Source organism: Nanorana parkeri, unplaced genomic scaffold, assembly GCF_000935625.1.
Source record: "Nanorana parkeri isolate BGI_ZX_2015 unplaced genomic scaffold, ASM93562v1 scaffold83, whole genome shotgun sequence".
Lineage (NCBI taxonomy): Eukaryota > Metazoa > Chordata > Amphibia > Anura > Dicroglossidae > Nanorana > Nanorana parkeri.
Window position 1 is genome coordinate 1,414,673 of NW_017306351.1, and position 11,679 is coordinate 1,426,351.

Consider the following 11,679-nt stretch of genomic DNA (forward strand, 5'->3'; position numbering starts at 1 on the left):
TCGGGCGGTCGCAAAGGATCTTGGGGCGGGCGCATGCGCAGTTCAGATGTTCAGCGGTAAGACAAGTAAAGACATAAGGTAAGCCTATGGAGCAGCGTGCACCCGCACAGACTCCGTGGGACATCTGAGGGGAGGAGGACAGAGGAGTCAGTGCTGGATCGGAGACCTGCACCAACGCTGGAGGGACATCTGAAAACTACACTAAAGAAGAAGATGATCGGATTAAGAGGCATAATTTAAGGGGTTTTTGTGTGCTTAAAATGGTCTTACAGGTGCGTACCAGTGCATTTGTATGCGTTTTGGATGCAGTTCTATGCATTCCAGTGCATTCCAAAATAAGACAAGCAGTATTTTTCTGGTGTGGTCTGGAACGGACTGCACTGGTGGGAACAGGGGCCAGAGATTGCATAGGGATACATTAGGATGCATTTTGGGTACGGAAACAATCTGCTCTGGGCTGGAGATGATCCAGACTTGGTGTGAATCGGCCCTTAATGAAAAAGGGGTCACTTTAAACTGCTGGTTACCTAGTGATTTCTAGAGTTTCCTCCTCTGCAGTTGAGATCCAAAATTGTAACTCTTGCTCTGGGATTCTGCCCTTAGGTACACTATAGGTGGTCCAATATGTAAATGTTTTTATAGAATTTATCAGGAAAACTGACTGTGCTGGCAGACAAAAAGATTGCATTGTGATTTTAAGGCTTTTATTCAATTGACTCAGATAGATAACTGCAGGGCAATGACCCCAAAATTGAAGGATATAAGATATTTTAAAGCCTAGGTTTCCCTTTCAGGCCATGTTTCATGTTACACCCATATTTAGGCTGCAACAAGAAACATGGTCAGACCGCAAACCCCCCAAACCTCTCCTATCCCCACACTTACCTGAATCACAGGGTTCTTCTCCCCGCAGGCCTGTTTACAAATTTGAGCTTGGTGTGGCTCTGCCCATACACCCGCTTCCTCCACTCACACATCCTTTAACAGGAGCTCTGAATAGAGAAACTATTAGTCCCATCAGTCAGTGCGTCAGAGGGACGTGTAGTTCTTAATGGAATCAAGTGCAGTGACGTCACCGCACTTGTAGTCCACTGATACTTCCTCCTATCCATGTTACTCAGTGTCCATACTCCAATGCGGACATGGACTGAAGGAACAGTCTGCAGGAGTCAGTGCATTGCACCTGTGATTCTCTGATAGCAGTTGCAATGATTAACTGGCTCCAATACAACACTACACACTACACACACACTACTACACACTACTACTACACTTTTTGACAAATCCTTTATAAAAAAAAAAAAATGGATCCATCAATGTACTCCAGCATAAATCACGATAAATGACACTCGCCGAAATAAAAAAAGTGCTGCAGGAAAATGCAGGTCCCGAACACAGGAATCCCTAATCGCTCCTAAACCTACAGGTGTGAATGGGGCCTTGTACATATACACACAAACACACACAGAAATACAACCCACCCACGCACACTAATACACAATATACACATAAAATAATACACTCCTCTGTCCCCCCTTCCCCCACATAAAATAATTCCCCCCTCCTCCTCCCCAACTCACAACCAACTGCTTTTTACCTTTTGCTGGTGCAGACCTTACTAATCCATCCTTTTGGCCGGAGCTCAGAGCTCCAGTGAAAAGGAACTGAGCGCCGGCAAAGTCAGCAACAACTATGCTGTCTGCCTCGACAGAGGTGCAGACTGTGTAGCTGCTCCCGCGGTCAGACTTGTCAGCTGGCTGCGGGCCACATAGTACTGGTTTGCAGGCTTCAATTGGCCCGTGGCCCGGTACTTTGAGACCCCTACTCTAAAGAATTGATTGGTTTGGTGCACATTTCTTTTCATATTTAGCCCAACACAGGCAATGTGATAAGCAGCCTCACTGACCTATAGGCAGGAGGGAATTACTATCTCAATGACAGCTGTCTCTGTGACAGGAAGTAAGGTGAAATCCTCCAAGCATTGACACAAATTGTTGCTTATGTATTTAGATGAAGCACTGGGATCTTGAGGAATGCTGAATTAAGTTTGACTTGCTTAGAAGAACATTGCATGAATGAATACAGCATTGTGATGAAAAACATGGAGACAAAAAAAAACTTCCTGTGTATCCTAGATAAGCATGCACCTAGAGACTAGCATTGCACTACATCGTCATCTACAGCTCAAAAGACAAATTACAGTTCATTAGTATATGATTTTAAATTTCCAACACCCCTCTCAACAGCATATGCGTTGCTATATGACATTCAAATTCTTCCGAAGGAAACTGCGACAATCCTTTGGCAATGGCTTAGGGAGTGCATCCGCAGTCATTTCTTCTGATGAGCAATATGTCAGTAATAGCTTGCTCTTGCGTGTCCCTCAGCAGATGATACTTCACATCGATGTTCTTGGTTCTAGGCAGGGGCATATTTACCGCGAGGCAAAGTAGGCGTTTGCCTAGGGCGGCACCTTCCTGGGGGGCGGCCGTAGTCAAACGCCTATGTTGTGAAGAGGAGGGGAGAGCCGGAGCCCGTCTGTGTGTAGGAGTGGAGGGCGGCTTGCCTGCTTGTGAAGAGGGTGGGAGGACGGATGGAGCCGGACAGCGCAGCCGACGGATGGGATCGTGACTCAGAAAACGAAAAGCAGCCGGCGGCCACTTACTCGATCTCACTGACACCCATGTCCATTAAAAACTGGGGAATCCATATTACTTCTTGACGTATGTGCTGCTGCTGTGTATTCAGCTTTAGTTGCGGAAAGTGCAACAACTGCTTGCTTTCCGCTAGACCAACGTATGGTTCCTTCTACATATTGGAAGGAAGATGTAACCACTTGTGGATTTTGCTGTCTGTGCAGTCTCCAGCCCAATCAGCATCCGCATATCCAACTTGTTTGGAATTTAACCCTGCTGCAGTGTAGCTTAATATGAATTGTTCATTTTAAGTACTGTATTACCCTCTGTACTGCGTTCCGGGCATGCTGAAAGGGTGCTGCGACTTTTCTAGTAAGTATGCCCACTGCTGCCGCTATGTCTGGTTTTGTCACAGTGGTAATGTATAGTAGCTTTCCGATTGCTCTGCAGTACATGTCTCCTTACCATCTTGTCTTGAATTGTATTGTAATTGTAGTGTCTTCCTTATATTGTAAAGCGCTGCACAAACTGTTGGCGCTATATAAAACCTACATAATAATAATGATAATTGTTGTGTGGCAATTTTTCTGCTTCATTGCTCTTTTGGTAGCCTGGTTCCAGAGGTGTTTTTTAGTTTGCATCTTGCATGTGGAATTGTTCCCAAGTTTCTGCTTCATCTTATTCCCTCTCTATTTGAATTCCCAGACTGATGTCTACTAGCTTATTAATTTCAAAGTTTTGTTTTAGTTTGTGAGCTATTTGACTACAGTCTCCTTCTTGTTCAAAACAGGTTATAATGTCATCAACATAAATTAGACAGTATATCCATCTGTCTTCTTGATTCCTGAAATAAAGACTGGCATCTGCTTTACTTCTTGTGAAATCCCTCTTTTGTGAATACTTCATTCCCTTTCTCATTTTCCATTCTTGCAGATTGCTTGAGTCTGTAGAGATCTTCCTTAATGTCTCCATATGGGATAGCGGTTTTAACATCTAGGTGTTTTACTTGCATGCCCTTCCCCACTGTGATGCTAAGGAGTGTTCTGATGGTGGAGTGTTTAATGATGTGAGCGAATGTTTCATTGTAGTCTTCTCCAAATTTCTGGGAGTATCCCTTGGCAACTGATCTGGTCTTGTATTTGTGGATATTTCCTCCTGCATTGAGTTTCACCTAAGAGTCCATTTGCTTCCTATAGTTCTGCGATCAAGGGGAAGCTCCGTGAGTGTCCAGGTTTTATTTTCTTGGTGATTTTATTTCTTCCTCTGCTGCCTCTCTCCATTGATTGGCTTCGCGTTTTGTTAATTTTTCTATGTCTTCCCACGATGCTGGTTCGAGTATGCTATGTGTCTTAGCAGTATATGACAGCTTGCAGGGTGGTGTTCCCTTTGTTGCCCAAGTGGATCTTCTAATTTCATGTTGTTCAGTAGAATTTAACATTGATCTTGACTTATCCATTGTGAGTTCCACCTCTTGTTCTAACTTTTGTGTGGCTTCACTTTGCTCAGCTTCGTTTGCTGGTTCACTGGGCGAATTCACTTCACCACTTCCTGGAATCATTGTTTCTGGTGATGGGTTCTCATCGAAATAAACGCTGTGGCTTATTTTCACTTTGTCAGTCTTTGGGTGGAGGATTCTATATCCCTTACTTTGTTTACAATAGCCAATCAGAATACTTTCTATGGGTTTTGTTTTTCAACTTGGATTACTTCTTGTTGGGAATATGTGCAAAGGCTTTACATCCAAACACTCTAATGTGTCCTAGGCTAGGCTTCGATTCATGCCACATTTCAAATGTGGTGCTTTTAACGGCTTTTGATGGTAGTCTGTTTTGTTGGTATGTTGACGTCATGACTGCTTCTCCCCAGTATGTCTTAGGTAGGTTGGCGTCTGACAGCATGCAACTGGCCATTTCTATAAGAGTGTGATTGACCCATTCTGCTACACCATACCGTTTAGGAATGTATAGTGTGTGTTCTGGTGTACTATACACTATTTCATCAGATATGATTACACTCTCTTATTGATGTATTCTCTGTCGGTGCATATAATTCCTGGTTTCCGGTGGAATTTGTTGCTGGACATGGCTACAAACTCTTGAAGTTTTCCTGAAGTTTCATTCTTGTGCTTCATCCGATAAGTTGTTGGGTACATGGAATAATCATTCATGAAAGTCAGTAGATATATGTTGCCTCCTGATGTGGGAGTTTTCATAGGTCCGCACACGTCGCAGTGCATGAGCTCTATGGGGTGGGTGGTCTTTCTTTGGGTGACCTGTGGAAATAGGGTATGTGTGGCCTTTGCTTCAATATACCGCATTTGCATGCCATAAGAATTCAGCATGGCAGTACATTTATATCTTCTAATAAGCCTCTCTTTATGATATCCTAGTTGGCTTCTGGGTTTCAGTGTCCTAGTCGTCTGTGCCATAGGTGGATACATTTGTTCTATGGATTATGAGTGGCTGTCTTGACTTGTTTGTCTGCAGTGATGAGTCTGTACAGATGTCCTCCAATTTTCCTTACGCAAGGATTTGCTTATTGTTTCGAATTGTGCATTCTTCATCAAATGAATTTAACTGTAAGACTATTGTTAGCAAGGGTTTTCACTGATGGAAGGCTTCCTTCTAGGTCTGGGACATACAGTACATTTTTTCAGGAGGGTACTCTGCTTGTCCCCTGATGGTGTGATGCAGAATTCCTGACCATTAACTTCTGCAGTAATACTTTTTTTTACCCATTTGCTAGGAAGACTTTGTCCTTTGCACTGGCTTGTTGCGCCTGAGTCAATACACCTTCTGCATGGTATACTGTTCTGAGTCACTTTAATGGTAGCACTCCATGATGTGCCTGCAGTTTCCATTGTGGCTGCTTTAGCTTTTTCTCCTGTAGGTGCATCTTGTTTTCGCTGTTCAGCTTTCAAGATCAAACAGTCCTTTTTCAGGTAACCAGTCTTTTTACAGCGAAAACATGCTCTGCTTTCTTTGTTTTGCTTTGCACCTTTAAGGGCTTTCCCGTTCTCTTCATTGTGCATATTTTCTTTCCTTCTCTCATATTCATCGATTAATTTTCCTTTGGCCCATTCTAGTGCTAGTTCCTGCTCAGGTCTGGTTTTTTACATAGTTACATAGTATTTGAGGTTGAATAAAGACATATGTCCATCAAGTCCAAACCCGTGAGATGATTTGAGGATCTACAACCGAGATTTGAGAGTTTTTAGAGCGTTAATAAGAGCACTGTATGCCTCTGGAAGGCTGCATAGCAGTAAAAGCCACCACATGGTTATCTTTCATTTCCTCTCCAATTGCACGTAGTTGTTCTACGATTTCCAGCATGGCATTCACATGTTCACGCATTCCCTGGCCTCTTCCCAGCCTCACCCCATATAGATTCTGCAGCGTATATAGTTTACTGTTTAGGTTTGAATGCTCATGCAGTTTCTGTAATGCTTTATTCTCTTTTCCTATGTGGATGAGCTGGTCGTCTTCCACTAGCAGACATATCATTGGTTTTGCTTGCCTGTTCTTCTTGTCCCATTCCTCTATGGGTCCATTAGTGGGTCTGTCTGTACTCAATACTTGCAACAAGTTGTCTTTGCTCAGCAGCATTTTAAGCTTGAATTTCCATAGCTGGTAGTTGGTATTGTTGAGCTTTGCAATTGCAATATCTGAACTGTTTGCCATCTTTCAGTAGCTTGGGTGCGACTCTTGTTGACTTGCAGTGTTCTGTTTAGTGTCTGGGCCCATAACCTATGGATTATGTGTTTAGATGAAGCACTGAGATCTTGAAGATTGCTGAATTTTTTACTTCCTTAGAAGAACATTACATGTATGAATACAGCAGTGTGAAAAAAAACATAGAGAAAAGAAATACGTCCTGTGTATCATAGATAAGCATGCCTATAGAGACTAGCATTGCACTACAGCTCCATCTACAGCTCAAAAGACAAATTATTGTACATTTGTATATGCTGTTGTATTTCCAACACAAACAAGATTAAAAACAAAGCTTCTAAGCTAACTTACCCCCCCCCCAAAATTAGGCTTTAACAGAGAAATTCTATGTAGCTGAGTACAGACTGATATTTTCTGTTATCAGTTATTTCAGGTTATTAGAAATTGTTTGCTGTGTCTTCCTGTGGAATGAATCAACAGGAAGTCTACTCATCTTCCAGTGTGATTGCTTAACAGAAAGTGTGTTGTGGTACATATATTTCCATAAACCTTAATAATAGCTGTGTTACACAGCCTTGCTACCCCCCAATCACATAACCCATGGCCACTGAAAGTGCGCCAATGATTACTTACGAGGCCTTTTTTCTTTCTGCTACTTTTTCTTTATATTGGCATGTTAAAACAAACAATGCAAGGATTTAAAGGATAGTAGAACATTTAGTGCAACTTTGTTAGTGAATTAGAATAGTAATATGATGTAAATAGTAGTGATACAGCAACTATACTAAACTATTCCAGACATCATTGTTAAAAGTGTTTTTTGTTGTTAACAGGTTTGATATAACTGTGTGAGAACTGAAATTTCCTGATAATGTCCCTCCCTCGTCAGCTCAGGGATGAGAGGTAAGCAACACGTAGAAAAATATCATTGTCCATATACTGTATATTATATTATGTTATATTACTAAGTGATGCCATCTGTTTAAAAGAAAATGTAAGACAAAATAAGCATTAGGTAATAAATGTATTACATGAATAGTTAAAGCCTGCTTTTCTTGCGGAATTCATGGTATGACCTTTAATCTGAACATCGGGTTCCAACATTTGAATACATTTAGGTCCCAGTTCACACAGTGTTCAAGTCTGAAAAACTGACCGGCAGACCTGATCGCAGTTGGATGTAAGCTGACGTGCATCCCTTTGCATCTGATTACCTCCGAGGTCCAAAAAAAAACATGGAATCTTTGGCAGATTTACACGGGACAGATAAGACATAATCGGAAGTGAATGGATGCATGTCCACTTACATTCGTCTGTCCATAGACCTAATATATGGGTCTGGTTAGTTTGTTTTTTTCTCCCATGGCAAGATGGATACGGGCATGAATGTCAGAAATGTGACATTCATTCCATACTGCTCAGATCAGTAGGGAATCTGTGCGCAGATTTCCTGCTGATCAGACCAAATGCATGAGAAATGGGCTTTAGAGGGGTTAGTAGCTGGTTATCTCAGTCATGTATCAATCCAGTGAGCTGTTAGTTGCACTACGTAGTGCAACCCTCACTGCATTAAGGACATTCAAATGATTGTGTCTGAAGTTCAGCTTTAGGTGTCTAATATCATTCCCAGGAGGTCAAGATCAGGGGGCTAGCAAGGTTTTATACCTTCAGGAAGTGGCAGAGCTTTCCCCCATCAGAATGACCCAGTGTTAAGGCATACCAACATGACTTGGAGGCTGTTTTATGCATTTTTAGGAATTCATTTGAATTCATCATTCATCTGAAAAAAAGCCCGTTACTTGTCATTCTGATCCCTTGGCTTCAAAATGTTCTAAATCACCCACCTGGAGCATGTGGAGACACAGCAGGAAATTTAGCAATCTCCTCAGAAGGAATACATTTTTTTAAAATCTTAAACAGTTAACACATGGACATTTGTCCCCATTGGGTGAGGTAGCCTTCCCTCTCAGTAGACCCCACTTTAAAATGTTGGATTTTCCTTGACTTTTTGTCTTAGTGGTAATGATCATCAAAAGAAAGTGGAGAGACTCTCCTAAAAATATTATGCGTTTCCATACACTGTACCTGGAGTGATTATTGAGCCATAAAACCTTGGGGAGCATCAAAACATGAACTATTCTGATGTAACATAGTAACATGGTAGGTAAGGTAGTAATCGAAGTTTGTCTATGATACAATACAGTAGACATGTGCACTGCCAAAAAATGTGTTTAGTTTCGTTTCGTTTTAAATTCGGATTTGTGTTATTTCGTTTTTCAGGATTCGGGTGTGAAAATCAATTCGGATTCGGAATTCGGATTCGGACGAAATTCGGTAGCGTTAGTATGAACGTTCGTTTCGTTTTCTGTTCTTATTCGTTTCTTATTCGTTTCGTTCGTTCGTTTGCAGCAAAAGTGACATTTGAGGGGGGAAAAATATTTTTCTCCTTCTCTAATGTCACTTTGCTCCAACGAACGAAACGAATAAGAAACGAATAAGAACAGAAAACGAAACGAACGTTCGTACTAACGCTACCGAATTTCGGAAATGGAAATTCGGATTCGTTTGCATTCGTTATGTCTGTAATTCGGAATTCGGATACATCCGAATGTCCGAATTTCCGAAAATTCGTCCGAATTTCGATTCGGAACTAAACGAATCGCACATGTCTACAATACAGCAAGATTTTTTTACGCTAAGGTACATAGGATACCCACACCTCTGGTGAGTGAGATACAGCTTAGCACAGTCATCTCAGGTAGTTTAGCCTTCAGGCTCTCGTTGTGATTCATCCAGTTATATTCCTGGAAAGTTTTGCAGTCCATTAGTTTGCCCAAAACTGCTTCTGTATCTATTACCTAAATGTCAACTTTTTATAATTCGGCAGCCGGGATGAGCAGCAGTCTTCTTTTACAGATCCTATTTTTCTAATACTTCCACATCTGGCTGGTGGTTAGGATTATGACGCTCCCAAACAGTATAAGAAACAAAGTGCTGGTTTTACCTATAGTGACCAATCAGAATTCACTTTACTGAAGCCTTGGATTATAACTGATTTATAAAAACACTGCACTTTACATTTAACACCTGCTTTATTGATCATACCTGTAATAGTTGTGTTATTTTTTTCTAAAGAAGTTTTTTTTTCCTAAATCACCCTGTATTATGTTATGTGACTATATTAGATGCAAGTAGTGTTTAGCTGATATGCTCTTCAATTGGTGGTATGCCTGAGACACAGTCTGCCAAGTTTCAGAAAAATGACATTATTGATGACAGAAAAATGACATTGCTCATGGATTTGATCTTAATATCCTTAGCACAATTTGACGTCTTTGTATGTTTCCTTTCCCATGTAGTGACTTTGAACAACTGGCAGAAGATGTTGCAGTGTCTGCCCACATTGCTGATGTTGAGGAGAGAAGAGGGTTCTCAGTATACTATGTAAGGAGCTTGGTTTGTACATGTAATATGGTATCTGATTGTACATGTCAGTTACTTACCCTACAGTATTTCTAATTCTATGCTTGTGAGATAGGGACCTTAGATTGTAAGCTCCTTGAAGGTAGGGGCTGATGTGAATGTGCAGTATGTACAGCACTGAATAAATTGTTGGCACTATATAAATACATGTAATAAATAAATACAAATAAATAAATACCTAACACAAAAAAATAAAAAATAAACACTTTGCAGAACAACTTCAATGTTTGTGTCTTATGTGGTTAAAGTTGGCTATCATTTGTTTTCCAATAGCATAGCATGATTCTAATCAATTGCTATGGCACACATTTTCTTGATAGCCGTCTTGTCATACATGAACATTTTAATGCAATATTTTCTGAAGACTGGTTTCTGTGGATGTTGAAAATATGATTTTTATGTCATATTCTTTTTCTTGTTGCATAGGGTGGAAGAAGTTTAACCACTTCAAGACTAGGTGTTTAGACCCTCTTCCTGGCCAGGCCATTTTTCAGTATTCAGCGCTGCGGTACTTTGATTGACGTTTATTCCGTCATGCAACGCTGTACTGAAATGAATTTTATACCATTTTTTGGGGACAGATAGAGCTTTCTTTTGGTGGTATTTAAACACCACTGGGGTTTTAATTTTTTACTATAATTAGGAAAACTTACAGAAAATTTTGAAAAAAAAAGGTTTTTTTTACATTATGTTAGGAAACATTTATTATTACCCAGTTTTTTGGTAAAATATAAAAGATCGGGTCATGCCGGGTAAATAGACACCAAACATGTCAAGCTTTAAAATTGCGCGCACCTGCGAAATCGCAGAAAACTACCATACCCAAAATTGGCCATAGGCGATGCTTTAAAAGCTTTTACTGCTCATCAGTTTAGTGTTATCAGTGATTGATGGCCCTAGACTTATTGATCTCACTGCGACGTTCGTGGCAATATGTAACATGTGCGTCGTAATGGGCGCAATCGTCTTTTTTGCACGTATGCCCCCCCGATGCATGTTTGCAAGCGTGTATGTATGGGTAGGCACTTAAAATTTTTTTTTTTAGTTTTTTTATTCTTTTTTATGTGTAACTTTAATTTTTTTTTGGGGGGGACCTCTCGGCTGCTGTTTTTTTACAACGGCCGGCCCTGAGGTGGTTAAAAGAGGAAATTTCTTCCATCTTGCATAAAATTCAAAATGTGTTTTAATTGCAAAGTTACAAATGATTACAGTATATGGTATATCTTACAGAATGAGTCTATAAGATGCTTGATGATTGCAAAATATAGTATATCTTACAGCATAAGTCTATACGATGCTAAAGAAACTTGTCTTTAGTTTGTAAGTAAAATAATCCTAACAGGTGCCTGTCTTCTGTGTGAGTGTGGGGGTGTGTCTGTGTGTGGGTGTCTTTGTCTGGGTGGCTTGAAGCGTCATCCCTCGTCCTTATATCTATGTTCTTACTTTAAAATAACCTATGGGACGTTTACCTTAAAAGTAATTCACATTAGCATAGGGGGGTTCCATACTCTTTGTCCTGACTCATGTATATTCCTTCAATCCCATTTTGGGCATACCTAACAAGTGTTTAAAACTATACTTAGGGTCTGCCTGGCAAGCTTACTGATTGATTACCATTTCTAACTCAAAGTAGTAAAGTTTAAACTGCTTTTCCAAACTTGGATAGATTTTTTTAATTTTTTTTTTTTTTTTACAGCAGCAGAGCCGCCGGACAATAGGAAACTATTGGGCGGAGCTAGCTGTCACTGCTAGCTCTGCACAATCGTTTTCTATTTACTTTTTTCTACTTTTTTCACTCTTTTTCTGTTCTGCTCGGTGCCTCTGAGGGACCGAGCAGAACAGCCGAGCCAAATGCCGCTCGGCGGCATTCGGCTATTCTCTCACTGCTG

General features: G+C 40.7%; 1 protein-coding gene across 1 annotated transcript in view; it reads left to right on the top strand.

Annotated features, from left to right (window-relative positions):
* The first annotated feature begins 7,166 nt into the window (after window positions 1–7,166).
* The window catches only part of NCF4 (neutrophil cytosolic factor 4), a 30,170-nt gene continuing 25,657 nt past the window's right edge, over window positions 7,167–11,679 (top strand). The window contains exons 1-2 of the mRNA XM_018552311.1: window positions 7,167–7,210; window positions 9,667–9,751. Coding sequence (XP_018407813.1) covers window positions 7,179–7,210; window positions 9,667–9,751 — 117 coding nt within the window. The 5' untranslated portion in view covers window positions 7,167–7,178. The remainder of the gene's footprint in view (window positions 7,211–9,666; window positions 9,752–11,679) is intronic.